The following is a 22149-nucleotide window of genomic DNA, read 5'->3' on the forward strand; positions in this document are numbered from 1 at the left end:
TGGATGCCAATGAAAGGTTCTGGAAACAGTTGTGGTCTGTACCCGGCAACTGTAACCTTGAGGCATCATGGGTCCGTGATTATGACCATGCAATGCATGAGAAGGTAAGTAGGGCGTTTGTCTGTTACATCTCACCAGATTGCCTGAAAAGTGTTATAAAAAAGTCCAAATCTAATACAGCTCCAGGGCCTGATGGCATTCGAAACCGGTATTGGAAACTGTTCCCCTGTGTCCAAACACCATTACTACACTGTTTCAATACTCTCGTGGACACAGGTGATGTTCCTCCATGGTTCTGCAAAGGTCGCACAATACTTCTCCCCAAGAAAGGAGACTTGACTGATCCCAAAAACTTCCGCCCTATCACATGTTTGAATACACAATACAAAATATTCACAGGGTGTTTGACAAACCTCGTGTCATCTTACTGCTCTTCCAATGATATCATTTACAGAGAGCAGAAGGGAGCAAGAAAGGGATGTTGGGGGTGCAAGGATCAACTTCTTGTACAGAAAATGATTTTGGAAGAGGCTAAAACTTATCACCGCATCCTCTCCATGTGCTGGATTGACTACAAAAAAGCATACGACTCTGTCCCCCACGAATGGATTCTGAAGTCTCTTCATTGTATTGACCTCCCTGAGCGACTACTTGATTTACTCAAGTCTTTGATGAGTTGCTGGTCGACTCAACTTGAGATGTACTCGCAAGGGCAGGTGCAGACTTCGGAATCTATTCCAATCAGAAGGGGAATATTTCAGGGGGATTCCTTTAGTCCTTTGCTTTTTTTGTCTTTCTCTAAATCCTTTGAGCTTTCTGCTCAATAAAGAGGAGGGTTACCATCCCGGACCTCCTCAGCACAGATCCCCAACACCTCTTACTCATCTCCTTTACATGGATGACATCGAACTCCTTGCCAAAGGAGATTCCAATTTGAAAGAGCAGGTTCTCCTTGTCGAGTCATTTTCTAATGATATTGGCATGACATTTGGACTCGACAAATGTAATACTCTTCATTTGAAACGTGGCAAGGTAACTAATGATGGATCGGTCAGGTTACAAGGGGGAGGAGTTATTGAGCATCTTGTGGAAGATCAGGCCTACACCTATCTTGGAATGCAAGTTCGAGACAAGCTCCAGAATGCCCAGATTCAAGAAAAACTTCGGGCCGAGTATAAATCTCGTTTAAAGAAAATCTGGAGCTCAGAGCTAAATGCTCGTAACAAGGTCAAAGCCACCAATACTTTTGCTGTGCCAGTCCTCTCCTATTCCTTTGGAGTAGTTGATTGGACAAAACAAGACATCCAGAGTCTTGACCGTCTGACCAGAAGAATCATGTCTGATAACAGAGCCCACCACCCTCGTTCCTCTCTTAACCGTTTATACATGCCAATCAATTCTGGAGGTCGGGGTTTGATTAATGTGGAGGCTCTTCATGACAGAATTTTATTGTGTACTTTTGCACATATTTATTTATCGGATGATCCTCTGGTGATGCATGTGAAGACTCATGATGAAAGCAAGGAATTCCACAGCTATTTTAAGCGTGCCAAGGTTGTTGGACAGAATCTGAAATTTGAGGTTGACTTTGCTGATGGCAATGTACTGCTGGACGGTACAGCGATGGGAGTAAACCAGGTGAAGTCCTTTACCAAGTCTGCCCAGAGTCGGTCTTTTGTGGAGAAGCTTTCTGAGAAGCCATTGCATCGTGTGTACATGCAGTGTGTTGAACAAAATAGCCATCCCACCGACTCCTTCGCCTGGATGAAGTCGGCTGGTCTTAAATGTGAAACTGAGGGCTTCCTTTTTGCTGCTCAGGACCAGTCACTTCCCACTCGTAATCGCCTAAATGTGATTCTTAAAGAGAATATTAACATGAAATGTCGACTTTGCAATGAATTTACAGAGACTGTCCAACACCTTGTCAGTGGATGCCCTTCCTTGGCACAAACAGCATATCTTAAACGACATGATGGCATGGCTCGTTGCTTTTACTACCGTCTCCGACATGCCTGTGGCTTTGACTCCGAGGTCCATCCATGGTACGACCCTGAACATGTCCAGGGCGTCATGGAAAATGATGCTTTCAAACTTCTGTGGAATAGGCCAATATACAGCCTCAGAAGAATTCCAGCTGATCTTGTCCTTTTTGATAAAGCCAATGAATTTATTTATATCATTGAATTTTCTGTCCCTTTTGACACCAATGTGATTGGCAAGATTAAGGAAAAGCATGATAAATATGCGGACCTCGCCTTTGAAATGTCTCGCTTGCATCCCAAGTACACTGTCGTCAGGCTCCCCATTGTTCTCGGTGCCCTTGGTTTGGTACCTCCTGATCTCTTGGCGCAGATCAGGAGAGTGCCTGGGTTCTCCACCGGGAGTACAGCCCTTCTGACACTCTGGGTAATGCAGAAGGCTGCAGTGTTGGGGAGCCTTCATATTCTCCGGAAAGTTCTTGGTGGGTTCGACTAGGCAGCGTTTCCTGGGAGAAGTCCCATTCACTGTCTGGGCTGTGTGTAGAGGGGGCAAGGGCCCTGAGCTGATGATGAGCCTTACCAGCCTGACTGTGCCAGGATCACCCGAACCCTCTCTGCTGCATACAATTTTTAATCTGTAAAACATAATAATAATAAAAACACGAACGATTACAATAGGTCTCCTGCCTAATGGCAAGGAGCCCTAATTATTTGTTTTTTTCTCAGTCCATTCAGATACAAACATGAAAACATACCAAGGACTGAGTTGGATTATTTAGTCTCTTGTCTCATCATCTATACCTTTGATCCTCCTGTCACAGACCCGGGTTCGATTCCCACTAGGGTATAATATTTTAAGCTCTATTCTGCTCACCTCCAAACCACCCCTGCCATGATATTTCTGCAATATTTTAAGTAATAATTTAAAACCAGACTCACTGCCATTTATATCTAGTGAATGTATGTAAGCCTAGTTGCAATAGCGTGTGCTCGTCATTTAGAATGCCCGGGTTCAATTCCCTGATTTGGGTGGTGGTGGTGGTGGAATTGGGTTTAACATCGTGCTTGAGAATATTTCGCTCATATGACAACGTGCATGCGTGTGTATGTGTAAGTGCGGCTGCTTGTACTAGCCCAGACTGAAGCTGGTTTTATAGTGCTAGCCCACTGTGATACCATGCCGCAGTGAAGCATGAATACCCCACTCAGACACATTATACTGACTTCGAGCCGACCAGTCCTTGATGTACCCATTAATGCCGAGCGCCAGGCAGGGACCAATAAGTGCCATATTTTAACGTCTTTTGGTATGACGCAGTCGGGGATCGAACCCGCGACCTTCCGCACTCCGGGCGGACGCTCTAACCACTACACCACGTAGGCGGTCCCCTGATTTGGGGGATAAATGCGATACGTATTGTATGTGTAAAAGATTAACTCGGTCGCACAAACAATCAGTCGATCACTCATTCACATTGCGTATTACTTTCACTGTCTCGTGCCTTTAACACTTACATAAGACGCTGTAACATGAATTCTGGATGTAGACAAACACGTGATTTCACAACATGCACTGTCGTGTCACGGGTGTTTCCTTGACACTCCTTCGCTTGTTCGATAAGTTAATTTATCTGCGTGAATCACTGGGCAAAGTTCCAAACCGTGTGTTCATTTCGTCGTCAAATTTCCTCGTAACTCAATGTCTTGAGGAGGAAAGATTGCGAAGCGGCTGTCACTCAACACAGAGTACCCTGTCAGTCAGGCTTCACCAGCCACGCCTATTTTACACTCGGAATACCCATGAGACAAAACCCGCTAGTCAACTTAAAGACGACGCTGTTGCTCGACAGTGGCAACATGGCGGCCAAGTATTGGCTTGGTATTGCCATCTGCTTGTCTGTCGTATCCGAATACAGCTGTCAGGTAAGTTACTTTCCACAACGAAACCCTCTGAATCAGGACATTCCCTATATCTGCACTCATGGGAATGTTGGTTTAACGAGTTTTCACTCTATGTGTAATGTGATGTTTTGAGCCTGTTCCACGCATTGTTACACAATACTCAGGTGACAGCGTGTTTGAATGGTTAATGGAATGAATGAGTATGGTTTTACGCCGCATTTAGCAATATTCCGTCAATATCACGGCGGGGAGACACCAGAATGGGTTTCACACATTTTACTCATGTGGGAACCGAACCCGGGTCTTCGGCGTGACGAGCTGACGCTTTAACCACTAGACTACCCCACCTAAATGATTAGTAGAAATAAGGTAGTTTACCGACATACACCAACATAGGCTGGCAATTTAATTATGACTGCAGCTACAAACATTGAAATCATAACATGTCATCATGTCATTCCCTCGCCATGGTGTATGATGACATGCCATCAACAGTGTCACCCAGTCAGTTGAGTAGCCTCGTGTAGGCTGTTCGTGGTCAGTTCTTGCGAAACATGTTAAAGGGAGTAGTCCCAATGTGCAGTGATATGCTTCTTATGAACATTTGGTTGTTACGTCACCACCCGTGGTCACTCAAATTGCAACCGTCTGCATCGGATCTGTTTGGGCTTTCCTTTCACACAAGTCCGTCGTCTTCTGTTAAAACTGTAACATTGTTCGCAGCGGTATCAAATTATACCCATTCTGTTCCAGCGTACCTGCAGTCTGACTGCTGGCCGTCTACCAATTTCTGTCGGATACTGTACTGATGAAGACGGCAACCGGATAGCTGCAAATCTTCAATCCAGACTCCCCAGCCGCAGTACATGCAGAGTTACCTGCCTTGAGGATGCAGAGTTACGGTTCCTGATCTGTGACGACGGGACATGGCATATGACACCCAATCTTTGCAATGGTGAGCATAATTTTGCAAGTATCTAAACCACCAGTTAGACAGCACATTATGAGTGAGTGAGTGAGTAAGTGTGTGGGTGAGTGAGACTTACATCAGTTACTTCACGTCGTGTCAGTGTGATGTGGGAAGTTCAGATCTCGCACAGGTGAAAGTCCTCAACTGTACCAGTTTAATGAAACCATCATGCAAGGATACGGTGCTTCCAGACCTATAACAGAAACAGGACCAAGAGGGATTCGAACCTGCATTCACAGGTTTCAGGCATGAATTTCGGACGCGGCTCCGCAAAGTGATGGTTGCTCCCCTGTGCCCTTGAGCATACCGATCAATGTGTTCCAGGCCAATAGGTCCCCCATGCCCTCTAGCATACCGATCAGCGTGTTCCAGGCGAATAGGTCCTCCATGCCCTCTAGCATACCGATCAGCGTGTTCCAGGCGCATAGGTCCCCCATGCCCTCTAGCATACCGATCAGCGTGTTCCAGGCGAATAGGTCCTCCATGCCCTCTAGCATACCGATCAGCGTGTTCCAGGCGCATAGGTCCCCCATGCCCTCTAGCATACCGATCAATGTGTTCCTGGCTATTGGGTCCCCCATGCCCTTGAGCAGACCGATCAATGTGTTCCTGGCTATTGGGTCCCCCATGCCCTCTAGCATACCGATCAATGTGTTCCTGGCTATTGGGTCCCCTATGCCCTCTAGCATACCGATCAATGTGTTCCTGGCTATTGGGTCCCCGTGCCCTCTAGCATACCGATCAATGTGTTCCTGGCTATTGGGTACCCCATACCCTCGAGCATACCGATCAATATGTTCAAGGCGAATACGTCCACCGAGCCCTCCAGCATACCGAGCAATGTGTTCAAGGCGAATAGGTCCCCATGCCCTTGAGCATACCGAGCAATGTGTTCCAGGCGAATAGGTCCCCACACCCGCCAGCATATCGTGTTGTGTGTTCCAGGCGAATAGGTTCCCCTTGCTCTCCAGCATACCGATCAACGTGTTCCAGGCAATAGGCCCTCCATGCTCTCTAGCATACCATGTTGTGTGTTCCAGGCGAATAGGTTCCCCTTGCTCTCTAGCATACCGATCAATGTGTTCCAGGCAAATAGGTCCCCCATGCCCTCTAGCATACCGATCAATGTGTTCCAGGCGAATAGGTCCCCCATGCCCTCTAGCATACCGATCAATGTGTTCCAGGCAATAGGCCCTCCATGCTCTCTAGCATACCGAGCAATGTGTTCCAGGCAATAGGTCCCCCATGCTCTCTAGCATACCATGTTGTGTGTTCCAGGCGAATAGGTTCCCCTTGCTCTCTAGCATACCGATCAATGTGTTCCAGGCGAATAGGTCCCCCATGCCCTCTAGCATACCGATCAATGTGTTCCAGGCGAATAGGTTCCCCTTGCTCTCCAGCATACCGATCAACGTGTTCCAGGCAATAGGCCCTCCATGCTCTCTAGCATACCATGTTGTGTGTTCCAGGCGAATAGGTTCCCCTTGCTCTCTAGCATACCGATCAATGTGTTCCAGGCGAATAGGTCCCCCATGCCCTCTAGCATACCGATCAATGTGTTCCAGGCGAATAGGTCCCCCATGCCCTCTAGCATACCGATCAATGTGTTCCAGGCAATAGGCCCTCCATGCTCTCTAGCATACCGAGCAATGTGTTCCAGGCAATAGGTCCCCCATGCTCTCTAGCATACCATGTTGTGTGTTCCAGGCGAATGGGTTCCCCATTGCTCTCTAGCATACCGATCAATGTGTTTCAGGCGAATAGGTCCCCCATGCCCTCTAGCATACCGATCAATGTGTTCCAGGCGAATAGGTTCCCCTTGCCCTCCAGCATACCGATCAATGTGTTCCAGGCAATAGGCCCTCCATGCTCTCTAGCATACCATGTTGTGTGTTCCAGGCGAATAGGTTCCCCTTGCTCTCTAGCATACCGATCAATGTGTTCCAGGCGAATAGGTCCCCCATGCCCTCTAGCATACCGATCAATGTGTTCCAGGCGAATAGGTCCCCCATGCCCTCTAGCATACCGATCAATGTGTTCCAGGCAATAGGCCCTCCATGCTCTCTAGCATACCGAGCAATGTGTTCCAGGCAATAGGTCCCCCATGCTCTCTAGCATACCATGTTGTGTGTTCCAGGCGAATAGGTTCCCCTTGCTCTCTAGCATACCGATCAATGTGTTCCAGGCGAATAGGTCCCCCATGCCCTCTAGCATACCGATCAATGTGTTCCAGGCGAATAGGTTCCCCTTGCTCTCCAGCATACCGATCAATGTGTTCCAGGCAATAGGCCCTCCATGCTCTCAAGCATACCGAGCAATGTGTTCCAGGCGAATAGGTTCCCCTTGCTCTCCAGCATACCGATCAATGTGTTCCAGGCAATAGGCCCTCCATGCTCTCTAGCATACCATGTTGTGTGTTCCAGGCGAATAGGTTCCCCTTGCTCTCTAGCATACCGATCAATGTGTTCCAGGCGAATAGGTCCCCCTTCCTCTCTAGCATACCGATCAATGTGTTCCAGGCGAATAGGTCCCCCATGCCCTCTAGCATACCGATCAATTTGTTCCAGGCGAATAGGTTCCCCTTGCTCTCCAGCATACCGATCAATGTGTTCCAGGCAATAGGCCCTCCATGCTCTCTAGCATACCATGTTGTGTGTTCCAGGCGAATAGGTTCCCCTTGCTCTCTAGCATACCGATCAATGTGTTCCAGGCGAATAGGTCCCCCTTCCTCTCTAGCATACCGATCAATGTGTTCCAGGCGAATAGGTCCCCCATGCCCTCTAGCATACCGATCAATTTGTTCCAGGCGAATAGGTCCCCCATGCTCTCTAGCATACCGAGCTATGTGTTCTAGGCTGCCCTCAAACTACGTGTTCTCATATTTGAACACACCGATAAATGCACAGTACAGACTGATTTATGTAATTGATGAGGTTTTGTTTTCGGGATATCATATTCATTTATAAATGCTTGCTGGATCCACCTAATTAGCATACTGCTTTTATTATTGCCAACATTATATTTTAACTCATTCGACCACTTCCTTAATCATATGTTCATGGTCTAGCATAAAGATTGCATATATTCTTCTAGGTATGGAGGATGTCCAGCTGGTACCAAGACGACGTCAAAAACGTTGGCTCTGGATACCAATATTAATAATAGGGTGGTGGGGATCAAGACCAGGCCCTCCTCCAGGTAATGTAACTCTTTATTACCTACGAGGACGAAAATATCGGGGTTCATATTTTCATACGATGCTCTAGGGCAAAATATCACTTTGTCATGGTGACGTGACGTCATGAACAATGCTATGACGTCACATTTCTTCTATGACTTTGCGTTCTACATGCGGCGACGGCGGGTAGCCAGCTTATATTTTAAAGTAGGTTTAGGTTTATTTTCCTCAATTTGACGACTTCGGTAATAAATAGAATATTATATTCGTGCACATATCACACTATGTTTACGACACTTGTGCCTAAATATCGGTATATTCCTCGCTCTCGCTCGGGATATACCATCATTTAGGCACTCGTAATCATAAACATAATATGTTTATGGTACTCATATAATATCCTCTATTTATTCAGTTCACTCTGGGTAAACACATATATAGTTATCATGACGTTCATCGTTAGGTAAGTAGGGACACTGCCCTGCCGTGGCACCATTCTACCGGACCACGGGGTAGGTATTATGAGCACTTGGTGTAGCTTGAAGTTTTCGTTTTACCGACGTCCTGAAATGAACCTATTGCGCAGAAGCGTACGGCAACGAGCACTTGCAACTCGGGAGATAGAGTGGATCTGTGGGAAACACCATGGCTGATGTCATGTTTGACTGGATGGACAATCCTGAATATGTCGATGTCCGAAAGCTGAATCGACTATGGAGCTCTAGATACTCAAACAATTCCAACGGGTTTGTTCTGTCTCTTAATATCTGGTTTCTGTTCAAGTACCGTCTGCGGTGTTGATACACTACAGCCGCCATTGCTCAGCTGCGCCTGCCTAACGCCATCTGGGTAGGTGGCGTACATCCGGGACGTAAAATAAGGCGCAGCTTTTCTTACGTCATGGATATGCATTAGGGCGTAGATTTGTGCTGGGTGCAGTTCACCCTTACGCCAGGACTAGGACTTACGCCTGAGATATGCATGCGGTCCCATCAGAAACATCCTTTGTGACAGTTGTGGCTATCATATTAATGAAACTTTCACACAGTTTGTTCGGCCTTCGGAGCTCAGTGGTGGAGCCGTCACAGAGTTTTCAAGTCGTTGTACCAGAGGCCAGACCAACCAGGTCATAGCTCTTAGATGTGATTTCTCCCGGAAGAAGAAGCCATACCTCTTGGCTTGTCAGCAAAATGTTTGTGTCTATTGGCTTCACCAAAGTGTGAGCTATCAAAACGTTATACGCCAAGCTCACAACCTCAGATACATCCGATATATTGTTCAAAGATGTTTAAGCCAGCTCACCAACTGCCTTCACCGAACTACCACTAGTACCTGCACGTCACGAGAGGGCTGACTGACCTAAACATGTTAACGTTACCGCAACGACACAATGGACTAACCGTCACGTGAATGTATTGTTACATAACACCGCCTGGCGGTAGCATTGACCTTTAAGAAAAACTCATGGGGGAAAGAAACGTCACCAAAATGATATTTTTTTTTCTTTTATCGTACTCTAAGTGATTATTCACATCTGTAGTTCACACTTTCATCATTCAGAATGTCGTGAATCCATTAATTTTCCAAATAGGATTGTTAATTTTCCAAAATCTGAGTTTGTTGTTTTGTGACATGTTAAAATAGCGAGGTGACGTTTGTTTCGCGCGTGAGTTTACATTGCTCAACGTGAAATTGTATTTTTGTCCTTATTCATTTTTGCCATTAGAACAATGCCTCTTTAATTGCGCCGTGATTTTGTACAAACTACAATTCATATGGTATCTGTCCGTATCGTGTTAATAGTGAAATCATACAACGTCATTGTACAATAAGCGTTACATTTGTGTACATTTAGTGTCAAATACTAAAGTATCTTCCCGTGTTACTGAGAAGGTTTGCCAACATTAGATGTCAGAATTGTGACATCTTGGAGGTTAACTATAGATTAAGGCGTCATTTATAGAAGATCTCCTCATTTAGGGCTACTACCGAGGCACTCTTGCTTCCTTATAGCGCGACACGGGTTAAAATGGTCTTCAGTAACACAGGCTTATCGTAAGAGGTCTAAGAATGGTTCCAGTCTCCTTCCAGAGTTCCTTTGCGGCAAGCGAGCATAGTACCTCTGCCACAGGCCAGAAAGATGTGACGATTCGTCATCTTACACAAATCCATTCAATATAATCTACATATTTCTTAACTCTTGTATTTTGACGAGTCTACACATCTAATGAAACATCTTTGATAGAATGGTTTGGTTTCACTGAGAAAATATCCTAAAACGTGTAACACTATTTCGATTTGCGTAGCGATCCTTTGTTTACATAGGTTGTACGGCTCCACGTGCTGTCATCGAAGCTGATGGAGAGCTAACGATGCAGCCAGTTTAATATCTAAATATGTTCTGTCATAGACCTTACTGTCGCGGTTGTGGAAGAATATATATGTAACAATGTACATGTAGATCACTGTGAGCGCGCCGAAAAACTTGCGTAAAGGCCAGTCTCTTCTTAAATGAATATGCGCGTTTGTTCACAAACAAGAGAAAAATCCGGTCGTGATATGCAAATTAGCCTGTGGCGGTGATGTTATGCTAAGTCATCACTGCGCCGGAATGTGGAATTGATCTTGTCGTAAGAGGCGTCGAACAGGATCGTGTGGTCTTGGCGTGTCCCAACTGCGTATATCGATGCTCATGCTGTTGATCACTGGATTGCCTAGTCCAGGCTCAATATTTACGGACCGCCGCCAAATAGCTGGACTACTGCTGAGTGCGGCGTTAAACTACGAAACAATCAACCAGTCCTTATCACGCCATTATGCCGCAACATTGCGCCATTTTCCAAATACATCTCGCCATTTTGAAATGCTTGTGAGTTACTCCATATTATGACACCAATATCGCTAGGCGTTCGCAATGATATTTTCAGGATACAAGAGGACACGTTTATGAAACGAAGGTGACGTAATAGAGTAGCTCTTCCTCATGTTCGGATACAGTGTACACTGAATTAATAAAATTTGTCTAACTCAGACAGTTCACTGAATTAAAAAACACAAGCTCTCGGTTTGTCGGAACCTGTAATAGAGGCACCTGCTACAATTAGCAGTCGAAAACTTTAACTCACTTCCTATGATGGATAAGTGGCCGAAAATGACGTATATCACAGTAGTTAATCTATGGCGATCGCCACTGGCGCAGAACAGTGCACACACATTATCCGTGATAACGCCAGTTACCGTAGATATCCGAATATCGCCGCACATTCCGTGGATTACTAACAGATTGCCTGAAACTTTATTTTTATAAATCGACGGAGATTGCCCCTGATCGACGCTGGTTGTCGTAGATTACCCTTAAAATGCCGTAAACTGCGGTAAATGTCTATAAAACGATGGAGATAATAGCAAATCATCAGGCAATTGGTTCACGTTGTTCGGCAAACCAGGTCGTGGAGAATTATACCCCATAATAAGTGTTTTCCTGTAAGAAATAAATCAGTTTGTATTATTATATGTGGACTGAATCATACATGAGAAACTTGAGTCAACTGTTGTCGCCCGATGTAATGTTCTCCACTTGTTTACAGACCGATCTCCTCCAGTGGTCACCTGTCCAATGGATATCCATAAGTTCTCAGACCCAATCCAAACAAGCACTAAGGTGTACTGGAACGACGACGATGCGTCAGCCTACGACAACAAAGATAGACATGTTGCGTAAGATAACTCTGCTCAGCGTTGTTGGTACTCTCACACTAATTTCATGACTTGCTTTATTTAATAAATTCAAGACTCACTGTTTTAAGATACAGTGTAACGTATGTGTCTAGAAATGTATCGAGATAAAGAACCCTTAGGTTGTTTTGTCAACTGGGTTACATGCTATTTTCCATTCTGATCGAAGATGGATATCCACTTGTCCACATGTCCAGTCCAGTCAGGCCACCACCACCACCTACCCCCGACACCAGGGTCCTCTGTCTCAGACCACATAGAAGGGTGCTGAACTTTACATCTCATCTAACAAAATTTGCCTTGCCCACATGAGTCAGTGAGTTTAGTTTTGAGCCGCTTTTAGCAATATTCCAGCAATACCAAGGCGGGTACTCATATCGAAATCGACGTCTCGAGCTCTAGGCTACCAACCGTCCTGTTTCCACTTGAGGCTCTGAAGTTAACCCTATTGAACCAAAATCATACGTTTATCTCTACTACCCAGGGTAAGACGGGCGAGAGCAGGAAGCGGTCCGGGTACTTGTTTAGTGAAGGAAGTACACCCATCAGCTACACAGCCAGAGACGGTGCAGGGAACATGGGCGCATGTGTGATGACAGTCACTGTGACAAGTACGTCCTACACAAGCTGGCCAGAAACATTCATCTTCAGTGATAAATATTAAAGTTAGATTAGTAGACAAAGATCAACATTGTGCTATAATTTGCGATTTCCGACTTTCGGAATAAAAATTAACTCTGTCCGAAGACATATCTGAGTACGTATACTTGTGCGTCTGTAAGTCCGTATTATGTTATGGATGGTTGGAGAATATCAAAGATTGATCCTTATTGCGTCAGGGAGACCCACGTCTTAGAACTGTGACCTGATTGGTCTGACTTCTTGTTCACATGTAAACCTTACAATACTTCGTGTGATACTGACCAATTTTTGTGTGCCTTTTTATAAACAATATTCTGCAGCCATCAGATGTTCACCTGGGCCAAGCAAGACCTTCAGGAACGGTTACTATAATCTGCCATCCAAGCGCCGACTTCGTCTACGGTACCAGCTGCAACCACGGCTGTTACTATGGTTACACGATAAAGGGTTCAAAGCGCGAGAGAATGCTGGCAAAGTGGCAAATGGTCAACGACGTTAGAGCCGACCTGTGAAGTAAGGGTTACACCAATCATACCTCATGTGATCAAGAACATTTATTCAAGATTTCTTAATCGTATTTTTTCTACGAACGTAAAAATACTTCAGCACTAAGATATGCCCATGTCTTCCCAAGATGGACGTTCGTGGTAAAGAGGCAGAAAATACATTCCCAGTTTCATTGTGACACAGATTGTGTCATGCAGCTTCATGTTTAATTGAATGGTTTATGCTGTCATATGCTATCTAGTTTGGTTTACTAACTTTACAATGTACAGACATGAAGTTACTTTTCCTGGCCGATTCACTCTCGCTATCACTCTCTCTACACCCAGTTGCTACTGTTGCTCGCTGACTTAAAGCGAATCGGAAACATTAAACCATCTATAGCTTCTTTCTTTTAAAAAGACATTGCTGATCATGGCGATTTCTCGACACTGAGATGACAAACTGGCGACCTTGTCTCGGCTGTTCGAACATGTTGACAATCAACTGACAAAGCTGCACGCATTCACAATAATAGACCTAACCAGATAAGGTCACGCAATGCATTAAGTATTCACTTGATCAGGTCAACCTGAACAAGCTGTAGTTAATATTAGTATCTAGTTTCAATATGTGAAACAATTCACACATTATCTGATTCCACTTACAGTACAAATTTGATAATAAGATATCAAAAATGAATGACTGTGTTTTATTTTGATCTCAAATTTGGTTGGATTGGATATGAGTACACATATTAAAATATCAGTTATTATTTTATAGCTGGAGTTATTGTATACAAAACAATGACAAATAAATACTAAAACTGCTCTTTATTAAAACCAGAATTCATGAGCAGCGCAAGGGACTAATATTTCATTTCTCTTCAGTCAGTCAGCCCGAAGTGTAACCAAATATTTTGCTACCCTTGTGCACGCATATCGTCCATATTTCAGCTGTCACGTGTCCACCACAATCCATTGCACCTGACGCCACGTTTATGTAGCACCGATGGCACTAACTTCAAGAGCGCATGTTCTACGTGCAAAACCGGATATGACGTATAAACCTGGAAAGTCACGTGTCAGAGTCTCTGCGCATACGATGGTCAATGGCGAGGTGCCGTTCCGGAATGTGTAGGTAGTGGGTACGATGACATTCAGTCCGGCAGTTCACCGTTGCTTCTTCCATCGGCTTTGATGAGAGTGTCCTATTGTGTCTTACAAAATTTGTGCGTATGCTTCAGATTCGAACCTCAAGTTCACCAGCTGCCTAGCGTTGAGACTTATTACGCGAAAGAGGCTCATCCTGGCTGGTCCGGCTGGGATGAAACCGCTGCTAACCAATAATAAATACTCAACGCAAAACATGATTCAATCTGGCTACCTAAATGCAATGACTTGACTCATTTAATAAGAGACATCACAACCGATAAAGCTAACGATGAGCTTCTGACTTAATTCACCACGATCCGGAAGTTGGCTATGATATCTGCTCGGCAACGACTTTCAGGACACGATCATATCCCGGTTTTACATGAGCTATGCGCATAGCAATGACGTCGTCTCAATAATTTTGTGACGTAGTATGGCGACCAGCATCACCAGAATAACCTGTTGATTCGGATGACTGACTGAAAGAAATGAGCATATTAGTCTACTTTCATAATTCTGGCAGTTATGTTATTTGTCATTATTTTAATACAATAACTTTCGGTTAAACAATAACCGATAACTAATATAACAATCAACCAAGGCCCGAGATCAAAAATAAGCCTGTCATTCGACACGATATCGTATCCAGAATTTGCTGTAAATTTGTGACGAAACAGGATATATAGCATTAACACAGCTTTGTTCGGTTGATGACAGTAATAATGCATTATCTGGTTAAGGTCTATTGACAATGATAGTGCAGCATCGGTGATTGTCAATGTTCGGGCGGCGTCACCGTTTGTCATCTCGGTGATAATCGCCATGATCGTATTCTTTTAAAGAAAGAAATATAGATGGTTGGCATTCATTAATCGGCAATTAACTGGCAACTAACAGTGTAGTGATAACGGAGATAATCGAGGCTGACAATGGCGGTAAAGGATAGTAAGCAAACTGGCCAGCATGCTGGTATAAACCATTCAGTATTGTTCATGCAATCTTTGTGTCTGTGAAACTGAGCCTGAACGTCATCTTTAATTTATGGTGATAACTGTGTTGCGTTCGTAAGCTGCGATTAAAGAAAATCTTGTCATGTTCTTTTGATCACATGAGTGGCAACTTCACGGAGTCGTACTCAGCGTCGTTGACCCATTCACTTTGCTCTCTGCGCTGTTTTCCTTTATCATCAGCAAACATCAGACTGACTACCGCGAACGGTCGGCGCTTGGATGGCGTTTGCTTCGTTCTGCCTTCAGGCTCGACTGGAATATTGTTTAAAACGCACTAAAAAAAGTTGAATATCACGTATTGTGGGCGTATTGATCCCGAACCAATCGAGTCAGACTGAACGATACTCTGACTCTTGAGATCGATATTTATTCCAACCGTACGGACTACGAACGATACTGCTCACGAATAATATTCGATACAACTTTGCTGTTATCATGAAGATGTTTTCTATTACATTTATTATTGGACGTGCTATTCACGGTGACTTTGTCTTTGTAATGCCAGCCCTTTATTCACCAACGATACAGCCGATAAACCTTTCTAAACAATGCGGACTTTCGCCATACTATTGGCTGTGTTTGATTTCAATAGTTAACTTCGACTCCAGAAACGGGAACGGTGACGGCAAACTAAAGACGTCATTTCGACTAATACTTTATTATTAACGGAATGGCTTAACGGCGAAATACTATTCATGGTAAAGAACCAAGTACCTGACCAGATGGCAAAGTTCGGCATACAACAATGACCTGAACTGGCGTAATCATTCGTCAATAACGGTGAAAACGGCAGAATTAATTTATCTCGATGCGATTTCTGAACGCATGCGATTACGCTGTAATCTTAAGGCTGGTAATTTATTAAATAAAACGAAGTCGCTCGAAACGGTACCAGCGCGGCGCTGACGGGGTTATCTTACGCCTTTATCTTTTGTTGATAAATGGCTGACGCCATCGTCGTTCAGCCTGCCGAATAACTGTTGGTCTGGTACCCATGGACGGACGGGCGACTGCTGAATCGTCGCGCAAACAATTGAGCACGTACATCGGCATTGGCGGTGACTCGAGACTGCTAAATGACGATTCGATCATACTCTGAAGCTTGTTCTTGCGGGAAAACATGAGAATTAAACGCAGTTTGCCGAACGGCGTGAACCCACTGTGTCGTCGTTTTATGGGCATTTGCCGCGGTTACGGCATTTGGGGTAATCTACGACAACCGAGCATCTCCATCGACGGATTTCAATCTGTTATTAATCACGGCTATTAACGTGCGTATATTCGTTAATCTACGGCAACTGGCGTTATCGCGGATAATGTGCGACCGCGCCTGTTCAAACGTCTTTACTGTGACCATGCGTTTTCATCCAGGAAGTGGTTTCTTGGTAACGGCGAACCGCTATGCGAGTTCCGACGAAACTTTATTGTTTTTATTCGATGAACTGTCGCGGTTGAACCTTTTAATTCGGTGTACTATGAAGAGCTGCTGCGTGCTGTCGTTTCGCAAGCATTGTCGCTGTCTGAAAAGCCATTTATGAGCATATTCGGTATCCTGGCATTTCAAATGGCATGGCGACTGACTGGTAATCATGTTGATGACCAGCGTGATGGAACTGTTGTTGTTCAGTTTAACGCCGCGCTCGGCTATTAGTCCGGCTTTGTTTGGCATTGTCCTGTCGAACGGACTGAACATCAACGGCATGACATCGTCAAATTCGACGCCCTCTTACACAGATCATTACGCTTCCGCGTGATGACGGCATGGCATCGCCGCCGCAGACTGTTGCTGTCGCGACCGGACTTTTCGTTTGTGAACAAACGCCGAAGGGCATTTACGCTACGCGAAGTTTTCAAATTATCTGGCTGCGGTGATCACCGTATTGCATTGTTACATGTTCTTCCGCAACTGCGCATTATCTGTGACGGGCATGTTGAATATTAGGCGGCAAATGGACAGCTCTCCATCGGCACCAACCTAACTGGCATGCACTGGAAATCGGCTGGTGCACGTTGCAGGATGTTTTCGCCGGTGAGCAGACCATTATCAGGTGTTTCGTTAGTGTGAACAAGTTAGTATGGCCAGACCATATTGAATCGGACGATTGAATCGTCCTCTTCTGACCCTGTCGACGAAGGTACTTATAACAAACGCCCTCAGCTTCGAAGACGAACCATTCTGGGCACTCTTGCAACACAATTTACTGAGACCGTTACCAACCCAGATGAAGTATCTCGTGGGAGATATTTCTGCTCAAATGATGTCTATGGTTGACGCCGAATGTCTTGATTCAATGACGGAAACTTTAACCGGCTGGTGACGATATACCGAAATAACGGCAACGACCCGTACTGACGACGTTGTATGTTCACTATTAACGACGCGGACGAGAATACCATATGGTGGCAGTTTGTACTGAAATCGCATCAGACATTCTAATGACGAAATGAATAAGGACAGCGGTATAACCAAACTCGCGCGCCCGGGGCAAACGTCTTGCTCATTTATTTTAACGTATTAGGCGCTGAAACTTCGAATTTTGGAAATTAGCTGATCCTGACTGGTATTAGTTCGACGTTCGTGATAATTCCCGAATGTGGTGCCAGGCCCGTAAAAATGTCGTTGTTTCCCCAGCCAGTTTTTCAGCGAATCATTAGCACTGCGCCGGGCGTGTTATGTAGCTGGCTCATTCGCGTGACGATTAGTCCGACCCATGTTGGCGAACCAACATGTTTGGAATCGTCGGCCTAAATTGTCGTACTGATATTCGACGAAAACATTGATGACTGGCAAATCTTTGGCTTCTTCATATCGGATGTATCTGAAGGTTGTGGTATAACGTTTTGATAATACGCTGACGAAAGCCAACCAGACGCTGAGCGAAGCAGAACGTAACTTCTTCTTTCGGGAAGAAATCGTCAGAGCTGTGACCTCTGTTTGAAGGCCTGCCGAACGACTCACCGCTATTCGAAACAAACTGTCAATTAATTTCGTGTATGACCAATACAACTGTCTGAGATGTTTCTGATGGGATTACATGCGGGCGTGGTCTGGTGAACCTACGCCAACACAAATCTATCCTGTCACATGTTTATTAGCTGCGCTCTGTTTACGTCCCGGATATGCAGATGACTGGCGAGCGCGGCTTTGAACGGCGACGGCGAGTCTTGTCAACGCGAACATTGCTGAACGAAACCGATCAAACTTCCGTTGAATTGTTTGATATCTAGGCTCCGTAGTCATTCGGCTTTCGAGACATCGTACGGTTGTCCGTCCGGTGTGACATCGGCTGCATGTGTTCCCTGAATTCCTCATCTTCCCGGTTAGTGCTCGTTGCCGTACGCTTCTGCGCGCAATGAGTTCATTTCGAGACGTCGTGGCTGAAGCTTCAGCGCACCAGGTGTAATGCCGATGGTCGACGGGAGCTCGAATTAGCGCGACGGAAGGGCGATCATCCCTACCCCTGGCGTGAACGTCATGATAACTGCTGTCGTGTTTACCCAGTGAACTTCAGTAAATGGAGGATGTTAACAAATTGCCCATGTCATCACTATGTTTGCGATTGCTGTTGTAATCGGTATCCGATATTGGGCGAAGTATGATAAATTCAGCTATTGCGCATTCATTTGGAATCGCTCCGAAACCAGTAAACCTGAAACCTACTTAGGCATGGTGGCTTTGCCGTCTTCATAACGAACGCGGCGTCTTAGAAAGAAATCGGGCGATATGGCATTGATTAATGACGTCACGTCTGTTAAGTGTTATTTTGCCCTAATGATATGAACTTATAAATGAACCGATAAAGGTTACGTTACCTCGGAGGAAGGAACTGATAACCGCCGCTTCGACCGGTCGGGGTAACGACGTCGATAATGATGCCGGCTGAACATCACTCCATACCAGAAAATGTATGCGATCTTTATCTTTGAATAATGAACATGAATTGAGAATGATCGATGATTGAAATATGTGTTGGCAACAATAAAACGGTATTAACTGGATCGGCAACGGTGAAATGATGTCGGTGACATCGTCGAATTACGTAATCGATTGTTAATTTATCGTCGTTCAAATATGAACTTGCATGCGAAGACGACTAAGGGCTGCATGTTCGACGACAACTGAAACGTAAGTTCTGATACCGATATCATTTGTCTTTAAGGGCGTAGAACTATTCGCCTGCATTCCAGAGAATATGGCGTCATTGATAACGAGCTTTACTAACATGTTAATAGCAGAGGAGCGATAACGAACGAAGATATTCGCGTTAAGAATATCATTTTCTTTGGAAGTGGTTATTCATGTGATCGTGGAAGGACAACACTGGTACGACCGATCGATGCTGAAAACGAAAATTCTTGAACACTGGCATCGATATTTCGCGGAAGCTTCAACGCGCGAACTCGACATGAACCTGTTTAATACCGAACGCATTAACCTAAATAACTGAGCATCGGAGAACTTCGACAACGCAGGCTGCGACCGATCGTCTTTGGGAGAACGGGAACTCTGAACTAGCCTGAAATCGTCTTTGGAAGATAGCGGTCGATGCTGAAGCGGAACTTGTTAACAGAGCTTGCACAACATCGACATCTTGGGCATGTTACTGGTGACCTTTCGTGCTCTTCTTGAAATGAATTATTATATAGTTTACATGAATCGATGCAGGGGCGTAATTTATTCGCCTGTTGTGATCGGAAATTATTCTTACTGGTACGACCGATCGACATCTTTGAAACGAAGTGTTTTAACGACATTAGCGAAGGCGTGAACTATTGCCTGAAACGACCGATCGTGCTGGTAAACTGGTACGATTGATCGATAACTGGAGAACGTAATTAACCTGAATTTTACGTCGATTACGTAACTGAAATGAAGGAACTATGCCTGGAGACGCAACGTATTCAATGAGTTATTGCCTGTGGAACGACCTTTCGTGGAAACGTGGAGACTGAACCGCGCGGGTGATGATCGACGCTTTGGAAGTTTACGTCGACATTAACGGGGGCATGAAGGACTGACTAAGCGCAAGTACGCCGATCGATGGCATTTGTGCTTACCGAACACGCAACATGTTCTTTATGACGAAGTGATTTTGATCGACGTAACGATGGTTTAACGAATTTTGATCGATGTAAGAACAGGGAACCTGTTTACCAACATCGATAACTGAAGTGGAACTACAACGCGAACATTGCTCGACGCTCTTGAAATGAACTTCTGCGTTGCGACCGATCGATAACCCCAGAATGAGTTTATTCTTCGACATGGAAAGTAATTGATCATTCTTGAAACGAAGTTGTCTGCAAGGCCTGGCTATGTTATGTAAGAACGTAGACTATTGCCGACTGCGATTGATAACTGAAACGAAGAACATTAGCGGAACACAACACATGTACCGTGATAACCTGGTACATTATCGTATCTTCGGGGGCATCGGAACTGTTACCTTGTTATACGATAACTGGAAGTTTCGATGGTTATTCATTAGCGCTGACGTATTGATGGGCTTAATAACCGGCACGATGATCATCAGGGGAACGCAGCAATGACCGAAAGAACATTGATCATTGGAGAATGAAGCTTCGGGCCGTGATCGATATGCTTAAGAGGGCATGGTTAAACCGATCGATACCAACTCAAGGGCATCGAAGACCGGGCGTGATGGGTATGTAAAATGAGGACTATGCGCCTGAAGCTGCTGATCGGTATGGTGCATCGAACCAAGCGAACTATCGATACGTTAAATATTTGGGGCGTGAAGGACATCAGCAGGCTGCGCGATGCGACATGCTGGGACCCTGCTTACTGTTGCATACTGACTCGTTATTAACGACGTAGTCTGACAGGTCGACGTGGCGGGGCGCAGGAACGGCTTCGCTCTTTTGGGCATATCGTCGAAGTCATCGCGCGAAAACACTATTGAATGCGAGGTTCATTTATTATGAATCACCAGGCTGCATGATGTTTCGGTTTCTGTGCGGTTCATCGCTGACGCGGCGATGACGGCACGATGTGAATGTCGCCGCCCGCACGCGCCACTCGCTCGCTTTCGCTGCGCTGTGTTAACGTCACAACTTTTATTGGTTTTAGTGCCTGCCAGAGTAATACCGACCGAACCCGGGTCGTCACGTCGTCTCTGCGTCTCCAGGCGGTAACTCTGCATGTACTGCGGCTGGGGTCTGGGCCAGACTGCGGCTATCGGCGCTGCGTGTTTCATCGACGCGGTAACATCCGGCCGGCGCCGATCGAGTGCGCTGTTTGGGAATGGTGTGATTGCCTGCGGCTGGCGCGAAACGACGGCTTTGTGGCGTCGTACGTTGCATTTGGTGACCGCGGTGATGTTTGACGACCAATGTTCGCCAAACGCTCGCTACTTTTGTGGTTTATGCGCACAGCATCTTTCTGCTGAAACTTTGACTTACCGAACGGCTTACGCGGTCACTCGGCTTTGTTTTCGGGCTGTTGCTGTTGATGACGTGATAATCATGCGCCGTAAACGACTGTTGTGATGATATTGTTTCAATGTTTGTTGTACGTCGTATTGGTAGCCGTCTATGTTTGACCATCAGGCAAACTGCCTTGACTGCCAATCGTTTGGAGCCAGTGATCTACAGTGTTGGCGTCGTATAAGAGACGGGTTCGATTTCTACACATGGAAAAATGTGAAGAGCCATTACGGTGATAACCCTCAAACGATCGACAACGAGTTGTAACTTGGAAATGCTGATAATTATGCTCATTCGTTCATTAACCATTCAGGCTTACGCTTTGTCGCCTGCGAACAACCGATAATCTGCGTACATGGAAATTCGGTGAAACATTCCCCAGCCGGTGATGCTGAGGAGTAATCTTTATTCAGAGGGGCTGGACGGTAATTAACGCTGACTCGGCAACCGACGGAAGACTGACGGCTGACGCGTAACCGCTGCTGTCGACGACTGGCGGTTTATTCTCGTAATTCCTTCCGGTGTAAACAGGTGACTGTTGAACTGTTTCGGGTGCCTGATGGACGGTAACCGCTCTTAATCTTTCCTCGAACGATACGGTGACGCGAAAATCGAGCTTGCGATTTGCCCGGTGATCGCGCCTGAAATT

At 45.4% G+C, this 22149-nt stretch overlaps 1 protein-coding gene across 1 annotated transcript; it reads left to right on the forward strand.

The window, feature by feature from the left end:
- The first annotated feature begins 3648 nt into the window (after window positions 1-3648).
- On the forward strand, window positions 3649-21400 carry LOC124278131. The gene is made up of 5 exons (XM_046713871.1): window positions 3649-3902; window positions 4635-4836; window positions 7945-8049; window positions 11617-11746; window positions 21145-21400. Exons 1-5 carry the CDS (start codon window positions 3780-3782, stop codon window positions 21398-21400), a joined length of 816 nt encoding a protein of 271 aa, XP_046569827.1. The 5' UTR covers window positions 3649-3779.
- Window positions 21401-22149: the final 749 nt, after the last annotated feature.

The sequence above is a fragment of the Haliotis rubra genome, unplaced genomic scaffold (assembly GCF_003918875.1).
Source record: "Haliotis rubra isolate DU_JTF1 unplaced genomic scaffold, ASM391887v1 Scf2318, whole genome shotgun sequence".
Lineage (NCBI taxonomy): Eukaryota > Metazoa > Mollusca > Gastropoda > Lepetellida > Haliotidae > Haliotis > Haliotis rubra.

Bases quoted from the DNA above. Each gene is read 5' to 3' on its own strand.
- LOC124278131 (XM_046713871.1), top strand. From the start codon at position 3,780: ATGAGACAAAACCCGCTAGTCAACTTAAAGACGACGCTGTTGCTCGAC. The intron at 3,903-4,634 runs GTAAGTTACTTT...ATTCTGTTCCAG, and splicing joins TATCCGAATACAGCTGTCAG to CGTACCTGCAGTCTGACTGC. The intron at 4,837-7,944 runs GTGAGCATAATT...ATATTCTTCTAG, and splicing joins GACACCCAATCTTTGCAATG to GTATGGAGGATGTCCAGCTG.